General features: G+C 39.7%; 1 protein-coding gene across 1 annotated transcript in view; it reads right to left on the bottom strand.

Annotated features, from left to right (window-relative positions):
• Positions 1 to 21,957, bottom strand: part of LAMA2 (laminin subunit alpha 2) — an 886,276-nt gene that overhangs the window by 130,148 nt on the left and 734,171 nt on the right. Inside the window, exons 35-36 of the mRNA XM_064360706.1 lie at positions 16,053 to 16,164; positions 129 to 291 (exon numbers count right to left, since the gene is read on the bottom strand). Of these exons, the coding sequence (XP_064216776.1) occupies positions 129 to 291; positions 16,053 to 16,164 (275 nt within the window). The remainder of the gene's footprint in view (positions 1 to 128; positions 292 to 16,052; positions 16,165 to 21,957) is intronic.

Raw genomic sequence — 21,957 nt, forward strand, 5'->3', positions numbered from 1 at the left:
ATAGTACACATCTCCAGGTTGGAAAAACAAGAGTATTCTTTGCTTACATGTGTGATAAAAATTTAGAAACTGTAATTATCTGGAAATCTCAGTTTGTCAAATGAAAAAATAACAATGCATCTACTCACACCAACTCATCTTCAGCAATTTCTTTTTGTGTCTCTAGATTTTTCCTCCTCAGTTCTTTAATCATCTGGTCAATCTCTTTCTGAAGCCCTTCCAAATTTATCTCAAAGGCCTTGTCTTGAGTTCCTAGAGTTTCATTTAGTTTTATAGCTTTTTCATTTACAGCTGCAGGGGGTAAAACAAATTTTGCAAATTAGTAAACAAAACTGCCACATGAAAACACGGTATTCAGCATCTGCTCGGCACCGCCATCTCCAAATGAAGAGTATTTTGCCGTGAGTGTTCCTGCTGGGAAACACACAGGCAGTTAAGACAACAATCAGTAACAAACAGGGAAGCGTAATATATTTCTCAATATTATTTTTATTTTGAGGGTTACAGCAATTAAAGCATGGTTTTTCTAACCTCAAAAGAAAGAAAGAATCACAAATAAAGAAGTAGGTCAAAGCATATTCTGGTCAGAGATTTAAAAAAAAAAAGTGGCCTGTAGCATAATACCTTGAGGCTGGAAACATATGCTCTGCACCTTGAGGCTGGAACGCATTGAGGCTGGAAACACAAGCATTGCTGATAAGATAGTCATAGGAATGGCTATCAGTCAGTTTAAAAATACCGACTATGGAAATACTCTGTGATGAGATCTCTGAAAATGAACCTGCCCTGGTGTTACCACATAGTTTTCCTGTGCTCAGTTTTTTAAAGGAGTGAAGAAAGAAGCACTAGTTCAGGCTTATAACCCTTCTAGGAGAAGGGTTATAAATTAGGCTTCAACGACACCTTCCAGCAATAGCATCCTACACAAGGGTTTGTGTTTATTATGCATTAAATGAGGTTTCAAACTGTGCTCCTTGGAATCGTAGGATTCTCCAGGTGCTTCAGGTTTTCTACAAGTGACGCCTATTCTGCCAAGAATCTTCTTTATAGGTTGGTGTTCTGGGCAAGATTTCATTTGAAAAAAGAATTCTGTGTCAAATAAAAGTTTAAAATGGTGAATTGAAACATTTACACAATTCTATCATTAGTTTTGGACTACAGTTTCCTGGAGTGTGTTTGATAGGACATTTTTTTTAGTGAGTTGAAGAGAGATGTTTTCGCAAACTCTTTTGTCAGCTGAATACTTATTTCTTTAATATTACCTTTGAAAACTCCTAAAATGAGGGGTCTGGGCTGGCCAAGAGGCATTTTCTACCATTCAAGGGTGTATCTGAAGACCTCCTTATGACATAGAGAATCCTGAAAATTAATTTCTACTCTTGGAGAGAGTTTTCTGATTTGCACTGGGCAGAGCTCCTGAAATAGGTGCACATAGTCAGGACAAGCAGAACAGGCAGAGGGGTATGAGATGGAGGGGCAGCACGGTGGTTCTAAAATGTGGTCCCCAACAAGCAGCAGCAGCATCACCTTGGATTCCATTAGAAATGCAGATTCTCAGGCCCTGCCACAAATCTACTGACTCAGAAATTCTGGGGATGAGGACCAGCAATCTGGGTTTTAACAAGCCTTCTCAGAGCTCCTGATGTACCCTAGAGTTTGAGAAGCACTGGGCTAGTAGAAAGAATTGAGAGTCAATATCTAATGTACCCTTTCCGCAATGCATCTTTAGAATCCTTTTTTCGTTATATACGTCTTTGGTTTAAAAGTTCCTGTAGTCCATACTTTATCCCTGATAGCCAGTGCTGCAGATTGAATGTTTATATTCCTCTCAAATTCATATATTGAAATCTAATTCCCAATGTGATGGTGTTTAGAGGCGGAGCCTGATATGGTTTGTCTCTAAGTGCCCCCTACCTGAAATCTCATCTCAAGTTGTGATACCCACATGTTGGGGGAGGGGCCTGGTAGGAGGTGATTGAATCATGGGAGCAAAACTCCCCCCTTGCTATTCTTGTGACAGTGAGTGAATTCTCACAAGATCTGGTTGTTTGAAGGTGTGTGGCACTTTCCCCTTCATTCTCTGTCTCTCCTGCCACCTCGTGAAGAAGGTCCTTGCTTCCCCTTCGCCTACTGCCATGATTGTAAGTTTCCTGAGGCCTCCCAGTCATGTGTCTTGTTAAGCATGCAGGACTGTGGTCAATTATAGCTCTTTTCTTCATAAATTACCCAGTCTCAGGTAATTCTTTATAGCAGTGTGAAAACAGATTAATACAAAGCCTTTGAGAGGTGATTAGGTCATAAGGGCAAGAATGAGATCAGTGCTCTTATAAAAGGGATGCCAGAGAACTCCCTTGCCCCTTCTACCACATGAAATTATAACAAGGAGACAGACGTCTCTGAACCAGGAAGCAGCTCCACACCAGATACCAAACCAGCGAGCACCTTGATCTTGGACCTCTCAGCCTCCAGAAATGAGAAATACCACAAAGTTTATGATATTTTCATTACAGCAGCCCAAATGGACTAAGAAAGCCATAGTTTAATTAGCAGAAAAATTTGAATCACATGTCTTAAAGAACAAATATGGCTGTTCCTAACCCTGTGGTAGAAGTTATTGCTCAGGTGCTGCATTCCTAGAAGTTAGTGAGGGTGGCTCTTTCTTGGCCCACTGCCTAATAGTTATACCTTGACATATGCCAAAGAACTCTCCCAAGAGTCCAGCACTATTGTTAGTAAGATATATCACCTAGGCTGTGTCACAATTTGTTTTAGAACCACAGTGACCATGGGCTGATTAGTTTGAAAGCTCCTTGGAGCAGCAAACTAGGTGGGAAGCCCTCTATAGTACCAATACTTAAATGTAAGAAGCTTTCTGCTTATTAGATTTCAAGAAAGCAGTAGCAGATTTGGCTATGCCTATGGTGCTATCTCATCCTTTAATCTGCATAGTTGACTTTTACCAATTATAGCATGTAAGTAACTACTGCTATCATTTGTATTCACTTTTTAAAATGAAAATGACGTTATTAAATGCCACTTCCCAACCTGCTAAAGCTGTATGTTTTTTCTTTGTTAAATGAATGTGTGTGTGTGCGTGTGTGTTTGTGTGTGTGTGTGTGTGTGTGTGTGTGTGTAAATTAGCTTTCATAAGCGATATCTTTTAAAATTTGACCTAATTGAGGTTCTGGACATAGGCAATATAGAGGAAGGGGAAAATGAGAGCTAGAATCTCACTATTTCTCTTGCGCTCTAGAGTCAACACTAAACTTCTACAGATAAGAATCTGGTAGAAAAACAATGACATTAGATAGAGGAAAAGGCAAAGGCAAATATGGCCATATCTTTTGGATGGCATATATAATTTCTTTAAATTTAAGCCATTTGTAAACAACTAGAGGAAATCCTGAAGGTACACAAAAATGGCTTTAGCAAAATGATCATGTATTCAGAAAGCAAGCTTTGTTACATAGGTAGTAGATATGTGCTATGGTGGTTTGCTGCACCTATCAACCTGCCATCTAGGGATTTTTTTTTTTTTGAGGTGGAGTCTTGCTCTGTTGCCCACATTGCAGTGCCGTGGCACAATCTTGGCTTGCTGCAACTTCCACCTCTGGGGTTCAAACGATTCTCCTGTCTCAGTCTCCCGAGTAGCTGGAATTACAGATGTATGCCACTGTGCCCGGCTGATTTTTGTATTTTTAGTAGAGACAGGATTTTGACATGTTGGCCAGGCTGGTTTTGAACTCCTGATCTCAGGAAATCTGCCCACCTCAGCCTCTCAAAGTGCTCGGATTACAGGCTTGAGCAACCGTGCCCAGCCCATCATCTAGGTTTTAAGTCCCTCATGCATTAGCTATTTGTCCGAATGCTCTCCCCTCTCCCCTGACCCCACAACAGGCCCTGGTGTATGTTGTTCCCCTCCCTGTGTCCATGTGTTTTCATTATTCAACTCCCTCTTATAAGTGAGAATATGCAGTGGCTGGTTTTCCATTCCTGTGTTAGTTTGCTGAGGATGATGGCTTCCAGCTTCATCTATATCCCTGAAAACAAAGGTCAGGATCTTTCTTTTTTATGGCTGCATAGTATTCCACTGGTGTAGATGTGTCACATTTTCTTTTTTTTTTATTATTGCATTTTAGGTTTTGGGGTACATATGAAAAACATGCAAGATTGTTGCATAGATGCATATGTGGCAGTGTGATTTGCTGCCTTCCTCCCCTTCACCTATATGTGGCATTTTTCCCCATGCTATCTCTCCCCAACTCCCCACCCGCCGCTGTCCCCCCGACTCCCCGCAACAGACCCCAGTGTATAGTGCTCCCCTCCCTGTGTCTATGTGTTCCCATTGTTCAACACCCATCTATGAGTGAGAACATGCGATGTTTGATTTTGTGTTCTTGTGTCAGTTTGCTGAGAATGATGGTTTCCGGGTTCATCCAGGTCCCTACAAAGGACACGAACTCATCGTTTTTGATGGCTGCATAATATTCCATGGTGTATATGTGCCACATTTTTCCTGTCCAGTCTATCATCGATGGGCATTTGGGTTGGTTCCAGGTCTTTGCTATTGTAAACTGTGCTGCAATGAACATTCGTGTGCATGTATCCTTATAGTAGAATGACTTATAATCCTTTGGATATATACCCAGTAATGGGATTGCTGGGTCAAATGGAATTTCTATTTCTAGGTCCTTGAGGAATTGCCACACTGTTTTCCACAATGGTTGAACTAATTTACACTCCCACCAACAGTGTAAAAGTGTTCCTATTTCTCCACATCCTCCCCAGCATCTGTTGTCTCCAGATTTTTTAATGATTGCTGTTCTAACTGGCGTGAGATGGCATCTCAATGTAGTTTTGATTTGAATTTCTTTAATGACCAGTGATGATGAGCATTTTTTCATATGCTTGTTGGCCTCATGTGTGTCTTCTTTTGCAAAGTATCTGTTCATATCCTTCGCCCATTTTTGAATGGGCTTGTTTGTTTTTTTCTTGTAAATCTGTTTTAGTTCATTGTAAATTCTGGATATCAGCCCTTTGTCAGATGGGTAGGCTGCAAAAATTTTTCCCATTCTGTTGGTTGCCGATTCACTCTAATGACTGTTTCTTTTGCTGTGCAGAAGCTGTGGAGTTTGATTAGGTCCCAGTTGTCTATTTTGGCTTTTGTTGCCAATGCTTTTGGTGTTTTGATCATGAAGTCCTTGCCTACACCTATGTCCTGAATGGTTTTGCCTAGGTTTTCTTCTAGGGTTTTTATGGTGTTAGGTCTTATGTTTAAGTTTTTAATCCATCTGGAGTTAATTTTAGTGTAAGGTGTCAGGAAGAGGTCCAGTTTCTGCTTTCTGCATATGGCTAGCCAGTTTTCCCAACACCACTTATTAAACAGGGAATCCTTTCCTCATTGCTTGTTTTTATCAGGTTTGTCAAAGATCGGATGGTTGTAGATATGTTGTGTTGCCTCCGAGGCCTCTGTTCTGTTCCATTGGTCTATATCTCTGTTTTGGTACCAGTACCATGATGTTTTGATTACTGTAGCCTTGTAGTATAGATTGATGTCTGGTAGTGTGATGCCTCCTGCTTTGTTCTTTTTGCTTAGAATTGACTTGGCTATGCGGGCTCTCTTTCGGTTCCATATGAAGTTTAAGGTGGTTTTTTTCCAGTTCTGTGAAGAGGGTCATTGGTAGCTTGATGGGGATAGCGTTGAATCTGTAAATTACTTTGGGCAGTATGGCCATTTTCACAATATTGATTCTTCCTAACCATGAACATGGAATGTTTCTCCATCTGTTTGTGTCCTCTCTTATTTCGTTGAGCAGTGGTTTGTAGTTCTCCTTGAAGAGGTCCTTTACATTCCTTGTTAGTTGTATTCCTAGGTATTTTATTCTCTTTGTAGCAATTGTGAATGGCAGTTCGTTCTTGTTTTGGCTCTCTTTAAGTCTGTTATTGGTTTATAGGAATGCTTGTGATTTTTGCACATTGATTTTGTATCCTGAGACTTTGCTGAAGTTGCTTATCAGTTTCAGGAGATTTTGGGCTGAGGTGATAGGGTCTTCTAGATATACAATCATGTTGTCTGCAAATAGAGACAATTTGACTTCGTCTTTTCCTAATTGAATACCCTTTATTTCTTTTTCTTGCCTGATTGCTCTGGCTAGAACTTCCAGTACTATATTGAATAGGAGTGGTGAGAGAGGGCATCCTTGTCTAGTGCCAGATTTCAAAGGGAATGCTTCCAGTTTTTGCACATTCAGTATGATATCGGCTGTTGGTTTGTCATAAATAGCTTTTATTATTTTGAGATATGTTCCATCGATACCTAGTTTATTGAGGGTTTTTAGCATAAAGGGCTGTTGAATTTTGTCAAAGGCCTTCTCTGCATCAATTGAGATAATCATGTGGTTTTTGTCTTTGGTTCTGTTTATGTGGTGAATTACATTTATAGACTTACGTATATTGAACCAGCCTTGCATCCCCGGGATGAATCCTACTTGATCATCGTGGATAAGCTTTTTGATGTGCTGTTGTAATTGGCTTGCCAGTATTTTATTAAAGATTTTTGCATCTATGTTCATCATGGATATTGGCCTATAGTTTTCTTTTCTTGTTGAGTCTCTCCTGGGTTTTGGTATCAGGATGATGTTGGTCTCATAAAATGATTTGGGAAGGATTCCCTCTTTTTGGATTATTTGGAATAGTTTCAGAAGGAATGGTACCAATTCCTCTTTGTATGTCTGGTAGAATTCGGCTGTGAACCCATCTGGACCTGGGCTTTTGTTGGCTGGTAGGCTCTTAATTGCTGCCTCGACTTCAGACCTTGTTATTGGTCTATTCAGGGTTTCGACCTCTTCCTGGTTTAGGCTTGCAGAAGGCAACTGTCCAGGAATTTATCCATTTCTTCCAGGTTTTCTAGTTTATGTGCATAGAGTTGTTTGTAATAATCTCTGATGATGGTTTGAATTTCTGTGGAATCTGTGGTGATATCATACCCTTAATCATTTTTTATTGCATCTATTTGGTTATCCTCTCTTTTCTTTTTTATTAAGCTGGCTAGTGGTCTGTCTATTTTGTTGATCTTTTCAAAAAACTAGCTCCTGGATTTATTGATTTTTTGAAGGGTTTTTCATGTCTCTATCTCCTTCAATTCTGCTCTGATCTTAGTTATTTCTTGTCTTCTGCTAGGTTTTGAGTTTTTTTGATCTTGCTCCTCTAGCACTTTCAATTTTGATGATAGAGTGTCAATTTTAGATCTCTCCTTGCTTCTCATGTGGGCACTTATTGCTATATATTTTCCTCTAGAGACTGCTTTAAATGTGTCCCAGAGATTCTGGTATGTGGTGTCTTCATTCTCGTTGGTTTCGAAGAACATCTTTATTTCTGCCTTCATTTCATTATTTATCCAGTCAACATTCAAGAGAAAGTTGTTCAGTTTCCATGAAGCTGTGCGGTTCTGGGTTGGTTTCTGAATTCTGAGTTCTAACTTGATTGCACTGTGGTCTGAGAGACTGTTTGTTATGATTTCCATTCTTTTGCATTTGCTAAGGAGTGATTTACTTCCAATTATGTGGTCAATTTTAGAGTAGGTGTGATGTGGTGCTGAGAAGAATGTATATTCTGTGGATTTGGGTTTGAGAGTTCTGTAAATGTCTATTAGGTTTGCTTGATCCAGGTCTGAGTTCAAGTCCTGGATATCCTTGTTAATTTTCTGTCTCATTGATCTGTCTAATATTGACAATGGTGTGTTGAAGTCTCCCACTATTATTGTGTGGGAGTCTAGGTCTCTTTGTAAGTCATTAAGAACTTGCCTTATGTATCTGGGTGCTCCTGTATTAGGTGTGTATATATTTAGGATCGTTAGCTCTTCTTGTTGCATTGATCCTTTTAACATTATGTAGTGTCCTTCTTTGTCTCTTTTGATCTTTGTTGCTTTAAAGTCTATTTTATCAGAGATGAGAATTGCAACTCCTGCTTTTTTTTGCTCTCCATTTGCTTGGTAAATCTTCCTCCATCCCTTTATTTTGAGCCTTTGTGTATCCTTGCATGTGAGATGGGTTTCCTGGATACAGCACACTGATGGGTTTTGGCTTTTTATCCAATTTGCCAGTCTGTGTCTTTTGATTGGGGCATTTAGTCCATTTATGTTTAAGGTTAATATTGTTATGTGTGAATTTGGTCCTGCCATTTTGATGCTAGCCGGCTGTTTTGCCCATTGGTTGATGAAGATTCTTCATTGTGTTGATGCTCTTTACCATTTGGTGTGTTTTTGGAGTGGCTGGTACTGGTTCTTCTTTTCTTTTCTTTGTTTTTTTTTTTTTTTTTTTTTGAGATGGAGTTTCGCTCTTGTTACCCAGGCTGGAGTGCAATGGCGCGATCTCGGCTCACTGCAACCTCCGCCTCCTGGGTTCAGGCAATTCTCCTGCCTCAGCCTCCTGAGTAGCTGGGATTACAGGCACGTGCCACCATGCCCAGCTAATTTTTTGTATTTTTAGTAGAGACGGGGTTTCACCATGTTGACCAGGATGGTCTCGATCTCTTGACCTCGTGATCCACCCACCTCGGCCTCCCAAAGTGCTGGGATTACAGGCTGGTTGTTCTTTTCTATGTGTAGCGCCTCTTTCAGGAGCTCTTGTAAAGCAGGTCTGGTGGTGATGAAATCTCTGAATACTTGCTTGTTCACAAAGGATTTTATTTTTCCTTCACTTATGAAGCTTAGTTTGGCTGGATATGAAATTCTGGGTTGAAAGTTCTTTTCTTTAAGGATGTTGAATATCGGCCCCCACTCTCTTCTGGCATGTAGGGTTTCTGCTGAGAGATCTGCTGTGAGTCTGATGGGCTTCCCTTTGTGGGTAACTGACCTTTCTCTCTGGCTGCCCTTAGTATTTTCTCCTTCATTTCAACCCTGGTGAATCTGACGATTATGTGCCTTGGGGTTGCTCTTCTTGAGGAATATCTTTGTGGTGTTCTCTGTATTTCCTGGACTTGAATATTGGCCTGCCTTGCTAGGTTGGGGAAGTTTTCCTGGATAATATCCTGAAGAGTATTTTCCAGCTTGGATTCATTCTCTTCGTCACATTCAGGTATACCTATCAAACGTAGATTAGGTCTTTTCACATAGTCCCATATTTCTTGTTGACTTTGTTCATTCCTTGTTACCCTGTTTTCCCTAATCTTACCTTCTTGTTTTATTTCATTGAGTTGATCTTTGACCTCTGATATCCTTTCTTCTGCTTGGTCAATTCGGCTGTTGAAACTTGTGCATGCTTCACGAAGTTCTCGTGTTGTGATTTTTAGCTCCATCAATTCACTTATATTCCTCTATAAGTTGTCCATTCTCATTAGCATTTTGTCAAATCTTTTTTCAAGGTTCTTAGTTTCTTTGCATTGGGTTAGAACATGTTCTTTTAACTCACGGAAATTTCTTATTACCCACTTTCTGCAGGCTGATTCTGTCATTTCATCACACTCATTCTCCTTCCAGTCTTGTTCCCTTGCTGGTGAGGAGTTGTGATCCCTTGTAGGAGGAGAGGTGTTCTGGTTTCGGGTGTTTTCATCCTTTTTGTGCTGGTTTCTTCCCATCTTTGTGGATTTATCCACCTGTCGGCTTTGTAGTTGTTGACTTTCTGATTGGGTCTCTGAGTGGACGTTCTGTTTGTTGTTGATGAAGTTATTTCTGTTTCTTAGTTTTCCTTTTAACTGTCTGGCCTCTCTGCTGTAGGACTGCTGAGGTCCACTCCAGGCCCTGCTTGCCTGGAGATCACTTGCAGCAGCTGCCAAACAGTAAAGGTTGCTACCAGTTTCTTCTTCTGCTTTGTCCCAGAAGGATACCTGCCACATGTCAGTCTGAGCTCTCCCTTATGAGGTGACTCTTTGGATATACGGGGGTCAGGGAGCTGCTTGAGGAAACAGTCTGTCCTTTATATTATATCAGGTGCTGAGCTGTGAGCCCCATTGTTCATTCAGAGCTGCTGGGCCGGTAAATTTAAGTCTGCAGCAGCAGGACTCATAAACCCCCCTTTTTTTTTCCCCAGGTGTTCTGTCCCAGGGAGTTAGGGCTTTATGAGTTTCCGCTGTGCTGCTGCCTTTTTTTTTCTTCAGGGCTGCCCTGCCCGCAAGGAGGCAGCCTAGTCACTCTCAGCCTGCAGAGGCTTCGCTGAGCTGCTGTGGGCTCTGCCCAGCTGCCATGTGAACTTCCCTGCAGTCCTGTTTATATGGGTGTAGTTACAACTGCCTCAGGAATGGTCGCCCACCTCTGTAATGACAGACTCTCTCTGTAATGGCGGGTTGCCTTGGCAATGGCGGGTTGCCTTGGCAACTGCAGGCTGCCCCAGGAATGGCGGACTGTTTCTGTAGTGGTAGAGTGCCTCCGTAATGGTGGATGCCCCTCCCCCACTGAGCTGGACCATCCTGGGTTCAGCTGTGCTTGCTGTGAAAGTCTCAACCCAGAGTGTTTCCAATTGCTGTTTTTTTGTTTCTGTTTTTGTTTTTGTGGCAGTCGGACCAGCTGGGCCTGATCACCTGGCTCCCTGCCTCAGAGCCTTTTGTTTTTTAGTTGAACGGTCGGCTCTCTACCAGGTGACCTGGTCGCCTGTTGAATAGGCGCCGGGATCTGTGTGATTTCCTGTGCGGCGACCCACTGAGCCGGCTTAAACCGTGGCTCTGAGATTCCTGGTGCTTTTTTGTCCGGGAATCTCCTGGCCTGGCTCCCTGTTTCAGCTCCCCTTGCTGGCTAAGAGGTGACACAGTTTCGTTTACTCTGCACTGGGAACCGCTGCGCTGGGGCGCAGGCAAAACAGCCGCACCGGCCAAAACAGCCACACTGGCGACCCGTGGGGCTCCTCTACCTGGGAATCTCCTGGTCTGTGGGCAGTAAAAATCCATCTGGAAATGCGGCGTCCACTCACCCTCTGTGCTTTCACTCGGACCTGGAATCCTGAGCTGCTCCTAACCGGCCATCTTGGATCTCTCCTCATGTCACATTTTCTTAATCCAGTCTATCATTGATGGGCATTTGGGTTGATTCCATGTGTTTGCTATTGTATATAGTGCTGCAATAAAAATATGTGTGCATGTGTCTTTATAGCAGAATGATTTCTATTCCTTTGGGTTGCTGGGTCAAATGGTATTTTTGGTTCTGGGTCTTTGAGGAATCGCCACACTATCTTCCACAATGGTTGAACTAATTTACATTCCTACCAACAGTGTAAAAACGTTCCTATTTCTCCACAGCCCTGCCAGCATCTGTTGTTTCCTGACTTTTTAGTAATTGCCATTCTGACTGCTGTGAGACGTTATCTCATTGTGGTTTTGATTAGTATTTCTGTAATGACTGGTGATGTTGAGATTTTTTTCATATGTTTGTTGGCCACATAAATGTCTTCTTTTGATGATAGGTGCAGCAAACCACCATGGCACATGTATACCTATGTAATGAACCCGCACATTCTGCACATGTACCCCAGAACTTAAAGAAAAATATAAAAAAGAAAATAAAAAACATAAGAAAAAAACATCAAAACATAGAACACATACCCCATAAAGTTTCTATAGGACATCATTGTGCAACTCGGCCATGAGCTTTTTATTTCTGGTTGGATATTATTAATTGTTGAAATTATTGTCATTGAAATAGTGTCAAAAGATTGCAATGTGATTAGGACCAAAAGAACAAACATTTCAGCAAATATATTGGCTGCTTATGGGATAAACTGCTATTCCACGGCCAGCTTTTTGTTGCAAACCATGTTATGTAAAAAAATACAAGCTCCCCAAAATGGACATTGGCCTCACTATCTTTTTGGATAAATTATAGCATCTTTCAAATGAGTTTTTGGGATGTGTGCTACTTTATCTTCATTATGAAAAAAAAATTAGGTATGAGCTTTGGAGAAAACTATGGCCTCATCAAGACACAAGTAAATTACATATGGCCCATTAAAACCTGTCAGTTTAATTCAGATAACATTTATTTATTATTAGTGTTTTAAAGGTTTATAGTTTTTTTCCAGATTATTTCATTGCACTTTACTTACCCTCATTTAAAAGTCTTTTTGTATGGTGAACTGTCTAGTTTAATTTTTCTTTCCATTGTTTTCCTACTGAAAGTTAAATTTTAAAATCCTATTATTTTCCATTTGTCTCATAAGCATCTAGCACATGCTAGTCAATATCATTTTCTTAGAACCACACCCCACACAGCAAAAAAGAAAGGGAGCATCATTTTAATAGAAGTTTAATTGTTTCACTCTTTATAGACATATATAAACATACATTTTTATGTTTATATTCATATATGTAGTTCCAAATCCTATTTATATATAGGATTTGGAATTTAGGATTTGGACCTTCTCTGAGTATTCTTAAACTAAAGATGAAAGTGTTTTTCATCTCTTATTCAAAAGTATGCCCTAGCACTTCAATATATTTTCTTTTCTACAGTATTGAAGCTGATTGTAAATGATATATCTTTGGAATGTACCCATTTATTTCCAACTTAATTCAAAGGAGGATTTCAGAAATTGAAAAAATCCTTAATATAAGATAAAATTCAAATAAAAGGAACTAATGCTACAGGTTAAAAAAAATAGTGTAAATCAGGGAAGGAATTACTAGACAGAAAACCCCATTCCATAACGTTCAATGCAATAAATCCTAAGTCCACTTCTGAGCATCTTAGCAGCCAATGCATAGCAGGGAATACAAATAGGATTCTTAAACAGTATCTATATATATAAATAAAAATTCCTCAGGAGAAGCAAAACTGTTTCAATACAAAATCTGAAAAAAAAAAATCCTCTGACGGGGCAAATGTATTAAGAATATGAAGTAATACTCTGATCTGAGAAACAGGAAGAAACTATGTTTATCATTGATTAAGTCTGATCATATGTCAGAAAATAACCACTAATGGGTTTAAATGGGTTTATACCTGTCCACTCTTTAATTCTAACAATGGATGGAATAAAATATAGTTTATTTATGATGTAAGCAGGAGTCATAGCACAGTAGATATTATAAAATTATAGTTAGATAAGAATGCCTTATATGAATAGAAGTTGATTATCTATAAAGAGGTCATGAATTACAATGAAAGAAAGGATGAATAGTACATCTATTCAAACATAAAACTGAAATAGACAAATGTCAGCCTGAAGCACTGACTCTTCCCACAGCAATTTATAACAACTAACAAAATGTAAAAGCATTGATGGTTATCCCCTATTATTGTAGTTTTGAGAGAGAGGGAAAAAAACGTGGTGTGGATATGTTGTATAACCTACTTTAGTGAGTTCTTTCTTTCCTTCCTTCCTTCCTTCCTTCCTCCCTCCCTCCTTTGCCTTCCTTCTTTCCTCTGTCCTTTCCCCCTTCTTCCCTCTCTTCCCTTCTTCCTTCCTCCCTCCCTTCTTTCCCTTCCTTATTTCCTCTCTCCCTTCTTCTTCCCTCCCTCCTTTCCTTCCTTCCTTTGTCCCTCCATCCCTCCCTCCTTTTCCTTCCTTCTTTCCTCTCTCCCTTTTTCTTTCTTCCTTCCTTCCTCCCTCCCTCCTTCCTTTCTTTCTTTGTTCCTTCCATCCTCCCCTTCCTTTCTTCCTTCCCCTTTCTCCCTTCCTTCCTTCCTCCCTTCCTTCCTTCATTCCTTCCTCAATCCCTTCTTTTTTTACCTCCTTTCTTCCTCCCTCCCTATCTCCTTTTTACTTCCTTCCTTCCTCCCTCCCTTTCTCCCTTCCTTCCTCCTTTCAATCCTTCCTTTCGTCCCTCCCTCCTTCCCTCCCTCCTTTCCTTCCTCCTTCCTTCCCCTTCCTTTCTCCCTTCATCCCCCTCCTTTCTTCTCCCTCCCTTCCTCCCTCCCTTCCTTCCTTCCTCCATCCCTCCCTTCCTTCCTCCCTTCCTTCCTTCCTTTTTCCTCCTTCCCCTTCCTTCCTTCCCTCTCCTATCTTCCTTCCCCCACCTTCTCTCTGTTTCTCCTCTAAACTGCCAAGCTTTGTATTACATCTGAGCATTTAGTGTTGCTCTGATACAATCTAAATTTGAACTTTCATTCAATTTTAATAGTTGGATTAATTCTACCAAATAGTGCCTGCAGGCAAAAGGGAGTATTTCCCTAAAGTATAGCTATGCTACATGGCACTTCACATATATTAGGAAAGGGTGCCCCATCTGGACAGGCACAATCAGACCACCTGATCTACGCATAATTTAGAGAATGAGAGACACCTTTGGTGATGGGTAATCCTTTCTCTGGTGGATAGATTTGGGATTTGGAGTGGTGAGCAAGCCTAGGATAAATATCATCTCCACTCTGGTCCCTGTTGGTGCACAAACAGTATCTGGAGGTCCTAGGCACCCAGAAGAAAAAATTCATATTTACCAAAGAGTTAGCCATAAATATGTATGTCTCTTTGGTGGGAGATGGAGGATTCAACGCAAAGAATAAAGGAAGCAGTGTTGATACTAGGATCTATTAAAACATATGCTAGTATTTATTCTCATACCAATGTTTCATTGAAACAAACTGAAAATGAGTCCCCAGGATGAGCTGCTGGGTGTTGGATGTTTGAAACATCAATGGAAAGAAAAGGAAGGTTCCTGGAGCGTTGACCAGGGCCTGTGGGGATCCGCTCAGAGTGAAGATGCTCTACTTGCAGTGGGATTTGTTGGTGTTGTTGTTTTGGGTTGGAGGGGGCACTTCAAGTGGCATTAATGGAAAATAATACTAGGGAAAGTACAACAGCTTCATCTAGCAGAGGACAAACCACAATGAGTCAACTGAGATTTTTCTGGGAGAAGTAATTTCTGTTTCAGAATCTCACATCTTTTGCCTCAAATTAGGTCTCAGATTAAAATTCTGTTGCTTCTTGCAGTGGTGAATTTTTGAGATTTCTTCTCTTCTTGGCCAGTGATGCCTAAGAGTTATCAGTCAGAATCTGCCTTGAAGTTGATCTCACATCCTTATTTATTTGGCTACAATATGAAGCAAAGTATCTAAAATATATCATATTGCAGAGCTAGAAAAATGTTTTACTTCTTTAAGCAAAAAACAACAAAAACCATTTTTCCCACTTCCTAAACATGCATGCACGTTTATTATATTTTAACAGATATTTAAGGGCTAGGGTTTTTTTTTTTTTTTGAGGGGCAGAGGGGCATTATCTGTATTCTTTGAGTTTCTTAATTTGGGCTTTTGCTCAAAAATGGCTTCCACTTTGATTCTCATTCATATTAGTAGGTGCCAATAACTAACTCCTAGAGAATTGTAGACTAAATGCACTAGAGCTTCTCACAAAGCAGCACATCCAAATCCCAAGCAACAGATGTTCATTAAAAACCAGTCCCGGCCGGGCGCGGTGGCTCAAGCCTGTAATCCCAGCACTTTGGGAGGCCGAGGCGGGTGGATCACGAGGTCAAGAGATCGAGACCATCCTGGTCAACATGGTGAAACCCCGTCTCTACTAATACAAAAAATTAGCTGGGCATGGTGGCGCGTGCCTGTAATCCCAGCTACTCAGGAGGCTGAGGCAGGAGAATTGCCTGAACCCAGGAGGCGGAGGTTGCGGTGAGCCGAGATCGAGCCATTGCACTCCAGCCTGGGTAACAAGAGCGAAATTCCGTCTCAAAAAAAAAAAAAAAAAAAAAAAAAAAAAACCAGTCCCAAGTATTGGAAAAGCCACTTTAAGAAACCAAAAGTGCTGCTTTAGTGTGTCAAGTGGAATGATAGCATTAGTGTCCTTAAAAATGAAAAATATTTCAAATGCTTTCAAATAAAAACAATAACAAAGCAAAAGTCTCCTATTCTATAATTACAATAGCCATGTTTCAAGAATTTACTGCTATTATGCCCTCATTGTCACTAATTCACTGCCTATTGTCACTAATGTAACACTATAGGTCACAGGTTCTCAGCAGATCATACCCTTGAGTATCTTAACCACACCACTTTCTGAAACTCAACCTTTGATTTTACAGATGTCACTTATAACAAGAGAAATTCCAGTCCTGTGTCATCCCTTTCTGTATTTTTCTGTTGGGAGAAATGATGATTAAAACGTGATTCTTTCTAATACCTTCTGCATCCCGGGCAAGCTCCTTAATGAATTCTCCCAGGGACTTTGCTCTGGCGTTGGTCCTCTCAGCATCCTGTCCGGTCTGCTCGCCATCTGCTGTCACTTTGGTAGCCTAATGATCCAAATTCGGGAAAAGCATAATTAATAGAGATGATGAAGCTACAGCTAGATAAGCTCCCACTGGCTGCATTTTCTTTCAAATATTACTTTGAGCCAAAGGCAATCGATGAATTATTGATCAGATGTACTGGAAATGATGCCCCGTGCTCAAGTATACAATTAAACTTTATTACTTCTTCCATTAAATGGAAATCAGAGAGCTGTATTTGGTCTTTTTAAAAACCCTCGTTATACGCTATGGCACAGAAGAAGCGATAAAGCACAATTATTTTTGAAATATCTTTAAGGTACGGTTGCCAAAAGTCTTTAATGGAATCTTCAGCCTCCACATGTTGCAGTTTTGTCCATATTTTATTTACTGAAAAAGTGTGTGGAGTGCAGCAACAGTCTCTTGAGAGATGAACAGGCCGTCGGCCTCAATAAGCTTGATCCTATAGATTTGTTTTAGATCAATACGTTAATTAAAGTAACAAAGAGGGGGAAATGCTTAGCTACTCAGTAGTAAATGCCTGTTTTATAACACATCAAAGATGCCAATAAAACATTAAGGGAGAATAAATGCTTTTTTCCATATGATATCACCAGAAATATGGTTGTTAATCACAGAATCATGCAACATTGCCAGCAAAGTAAAACAGAACCCCAAAACAGCCCCTACTCCCAAAGAGTATTTTCATACACATTCACCTCTATTCACATTTAAAACATCATCTGACACACTGAAATGCAATCAATGTGTTCATGGTTAAAATATATCATATTTAGTTAAACAAAAATGGTGTGTGTATAACATTGTTTCTTTAAAAAAATCCAAGGTTTAGAGTACCCTGAAAGGTTTACACTTCATTTTTCTATGTGCATGCATATGCTAATATATAAGCCTTCTTCTCTTTTACTAAAATGATATGGATAGTCTAGCGACAGATAATGAATTAGAGAATCACAAACTGTCTCAATATAATTTTGAATAAGGTCCAACTTGGCAGCATATTAATGCTCTACAATCTTGTACTAGAGTGCTTGCATACTAGGCATGGCCAGAGAATTAATTTTTAAAATATACATAAGTGGATTTTAAATAGAACTAAATGTCTGGCCAGCACAGAACATGGTAAGAGACGCTAGAGGAATTGTACTGCATTTTGTGATTCTTCAAGGGCAGCAAGAGGTTTAATTTATGAAAGTTTTCAAGGTTTTACATAAAAAGAAGAATATAAAGTCCAACTATTATCATCTAATTTCTCATCCTGCAAGTGTTAACATCACAAATAAAAGGATGAAAGAGTAAGAATCCACTGGAAAATTCAAAACTTTTCTGTATAATTTGCAGTACATATACACAATAATTTGGAGAGTATTAACAAATGTATTATAATGCTCTGGATTTATTCTTCTAAATATTAATGGAATTATTTTTACTTTTAGATTGAAAAATTTTTTGGAATAAATCGTGCATGCAGTTGCTAGGTTATTCAAATCCTTGCTTTCATGGTGAGTGTTGCAATTATGTTCCATTAATTTCCTTAAACTTGTTTTCCTGCACATGTTTGCGTTCAAAGATCTAATGGGTCAAATAACTTTTTACACATGAACACATATACATACACACATTCACAGACACACATACATACTCATACATAATTTTTTAAACGTTACTTTTGAATCACTAGCTAAGGTCAACTGCCTAAGATGTTGGTAGTTGGCCGGATGCAGTGGCTCACACCTGTAATCCCAGCACTTTGGGAGGCTGAGGCAGGCGGATCATGAGGTCAGGAGATCGAGACCATCCGGGCCAACATGGTGAAACCCCATCTCTACTAAAACACAAAAAATTAGCTGGGCGTAGTGGCGTGTGCCTGTAATCCCAGCTACTTAGGAGGCTGAGGCAGGGGAATCACTTGAACCCAGGAGGCAGAGGTTGTAGTGAGCTGAGATCACACCACTGCACTCCAGCCTGGCGACAGAACGAGACTTTGTCTCAAAGAAAAAAAAGATGTCGTTGGATATTTTTCACTGCACCCTGTGATACCACTCTTACTTTCACATAGTACTGAACACCATAACCATAATAAGGGACTTGATCTACATTATGGTCATCTTCCAATACCTTACCTTAAGAATTAATGTATCAATATCACTAGCATCTCTTACAGTACAGAAGATGTACATTGTAATTTCAACTTAAAATATATTCTTTGCTTCAATATATTTTCTGTATTACCAAAAGATCACAATTTTGTACCAAATGAACCAATTCTTATTAAAAACTCAGTGTCTACATTTTCAAAAGTAAGTGCATACCATACATTGCCCCTTTTAAATTCTGGATGATCAAGATCATATTCATTGTCTTGACTTCCTCTTGCTTATAATATGTTGTATAGGTTATTTCATTTATGTGGTAATGTGCAAAAGTCATCATTCACATGCATTTTATTCTTAGTATTGATTATATGAGTACTTCAGTACTAAGATGTCAAGAATCCTACAAGCTCCATGATAAGAAAGTAGTTCAAAAAATTGCACTAAGACCCTATGCAATCAACCTCCCTGGCATAGTTTTAGTATACTAAATATGCAAAACTCATCCCTTCTTAGTGCCTTCTTGTATCCAGTTGTGTTTACCTAAAATGAACTTCTCCTCAATACTTTTAAAGACTGGGTCCTGGTCACCCATCAGCTTTCAGTTTAAGTGCTTCTTAGTGTGGCCATTCCCAGGATGCTGTCTAGGTTTCCACATTCCCTGCAGCAGAACGTTTCCTTCACAGCACCATGGATTTTGGAATGACTTAGTACTTGGCTCATCTATTTACTGACTACCTCTCCAACTGAAAGGTAAGCTCTTAGTGGGTGGTAACTCTGTCTGTTTTTTTCACCATATTATATCCCACTCCTAGTATGATGCCTAATTTATAGCGAATATTCTCTAATGCTGTTATACACAGGACCAAACAACAATTTTCCTAACCAATATTGCCAACTTTATTACCATTCTACTTGCCTATTTTCTTTTGGATCATTCTCAGAAAAAGATTTTGTTTTCATATTACTGCTTCTTAATTCCTCTCTACTTATCCAAAATAAATCCAGCTTTTGAGATTCAGTTCCAACTCCATCTTCTCAATGAAGCCCTTCTTGCCCATTCTAGCACATCCTCTCTTTTCTAAGATTTTCAAAAACAATGAATATTACCACTATTCACAACTCTAATGGGAAGTGACTTTGCTAGGTGCTTGGCCATATCTATCTAATCTACATTAGATAGATAGATGAGAGGGGGCTAGGGCTCTGTCTTACTCTTTTAATCCTTCATAGTACCAGGCACAGTGTCTGGCAAATTGTTGTGGGTCACAGATGTTGGGTGATTGGCTGATACAATGATAATCAAACCAATGATCCCTTGGAAGTTCTAAAGCCTATTCGAGGATTTACGATAGCGCTCAAACTGACCATGTGCCTGGTGCTGTGCTTGCCAGCAAATGTGGTTGCTGGGCAGTTTTCTGGGCATTTTTAAGAAGCTCAGAGGAAGCTGGTGCTCAAGAGCTACAGTTGAATGCTTGGGAGAAGAGCTGAGCATGAGAATCTGCAGTCCCAGCTACACTGCTTTCTAGTCACTGGCCTCACAGTAATTCAAACTCAGCCTTTGATTACACACCAAGTTCTATGCTGGTGGTGTGCGAGTGGGAGTAAGAGGCAGGAATAGGGTAGGAAGACGACTCTTTAGGGCCAGCACAGTGCTTACTGAAGACGATACCTTCCTTCTGCACACAGAAGAGCTTCCTCTCTAAGCTATATTCCAGAAGAGGAGAAAATGTGAGGTTCCCAGCACCAAAAGCATCAACTTAATGTGGGTTAGCACTCTAAAGGATGAGTTACATACAGTCAGGCTCAGCAGTATGTCAGAATTACTTGTATTTTTTACATTTTTTTAACTTTTATTTTAAGTTCAGGGTACAAGTGCAGGATGTGCAGGTTTGTTATATAAGTAAATGTGCATCATTGGGGTTTGCTGCATAGATTATTACATCACCCAGGTATTAAGCCCAGTACCCATGAGTTATTCTCCCTGATCCTCTCTCTCCTCTCACCCTGCCCACCCTCCACCCCCTGGTAGGCCCCAGTGTGCATTGTTCCCTTCTATATGTCCACGTGTTCTCATCATTTAACTTCCATTTATAAGTGGGACATGAGGTATTTGATTTTCTGTTCCTGTGTTAGTTTGCTAAGGGTAATGCCCTCCAGCTGCATCCATGTCCCTGCTAAGGACATAAACTCATTCTTTTTTATGGCTGCATAGTATTCCATGGTGTATATGTGCCACATTTTCTTTATCCAGTCTATCACTGATGGGCATTTATGTTGATTCCATGTCTTTGCTATTGTGAATAGTTACACCAGATTTCTATGCATGTTTGCAAAGGCTTACAGCATTCTTGTGTGTTTCATTTATTCTTCCTGCATTTAGAGATATATGGAAGGCATAATCCCTCTTTTTATACAGGTGAAAATGAAGGTACGAGGAGGTTAAGTCACTTACATGAACTTAAACATACAGGGAATTGGAGATAAAACACACATTTTTTGGTCTCACAGCGTTACATTTTGTTTGTACCTAAAACTATTTTGCATTTGGCTAACATCCAGAAAGAGTAGTAAAATAGATGAAAAACTGGAGTATTTTAGGTGAGTGGAGGACATTGCTCCAGCTAATATATACTTTAAGTGTATAAGTTTTGGCTTTCAGTAAATTAACACATTTCAAAATCATATCAGAACATCATCTAGATATATTTTTAAAATCCATGTCTCATTACACAGTAATTACGTTGAAGAGTCACCCTTGTCAAAACTACCCATGAGAGACTTCATAAAGAAGGCTATGATAAATGTACTATCACCTATGGGTAGCGATGATAGATAGTGGTATCATTGTGAAAGCAAAATTCACAAAAATCCGTCTCATCCAGGACAGGCTATTGATAATGTTACAAATGAATGCTAAATGCTACATGATAGGAACTATCTGTCTGATTCAGTTTGGCTCTTTCTGTGTTTTATTAAATCACCATCTCCATCTCTTTGTCATCCTTCTTCTTATTCACTATTATCTTGTCCTTTGAGTATTTGACAAATAACTTCTCATTTATCCTAATATGTTGTACAATCTTCCTTTCATTCTCTATCTTTGATTTTCTTATTTTAACATCCTCTTACCTCTATTCTCCAATCTTTCCAGTGTTCCTTTGTAAATGATGCCTCACACAGTATCTTGTATCTCTCTTACCTTTGATTATCTTTTTTTTCTATTGACATTCACTCAACTAGGTTTTCTTTTCCCTGTTTCTTTTTCTTTTTTAGAGTATTTATATCTAGGCAGCATGCATTACCATAAGGCACACATTAATTTACTTCTGAACAATGTAGCTGTTACTTTCCTGCTTTAGCTCAAGCAGTTCTTACTGTGCCTCTTAAAATCTGCACATAATTTTCTTGGTTGGATATTACAGTGTCTTTCATTTTCTGCCTTACTTATGTTAAAACTAGAATCTAATGAAGCAAACCTAACTACTGAATAGATAACATTGCTTAGATACCATCTACCTTTGCATTTGCGGACTCATATGGTTTCCTGCTCAAATTAAATTTCAGATCAAATCATTTATATGATATTCTCAAGGGTCATCTTCCAATATTACCAGCTCCGTATGTCTAAGTGGCAGTGAAGCACTCCTCAGGCAAGCTGTTAGGACCAACAACACACAGGAAGAGGGAGCAGCCAGCTGAC

Source organism: Aotus nancymaae, unplaced genomic scaffold (assembly GCF_030222135.1).
Source record: "Aotus nancymaae isolate 86718 unplaced genomic scaffold, 86718_ANA_hifiasm-v0.15.2.pri h1tg000040l, whole genome shotgun sequence".
Classification (NCBI taxonomy): Eukaryota; Metazoa; Chordata; class Mammalia; order Primates; family Aotidae; genus Aotus; species Aotus nancymaae.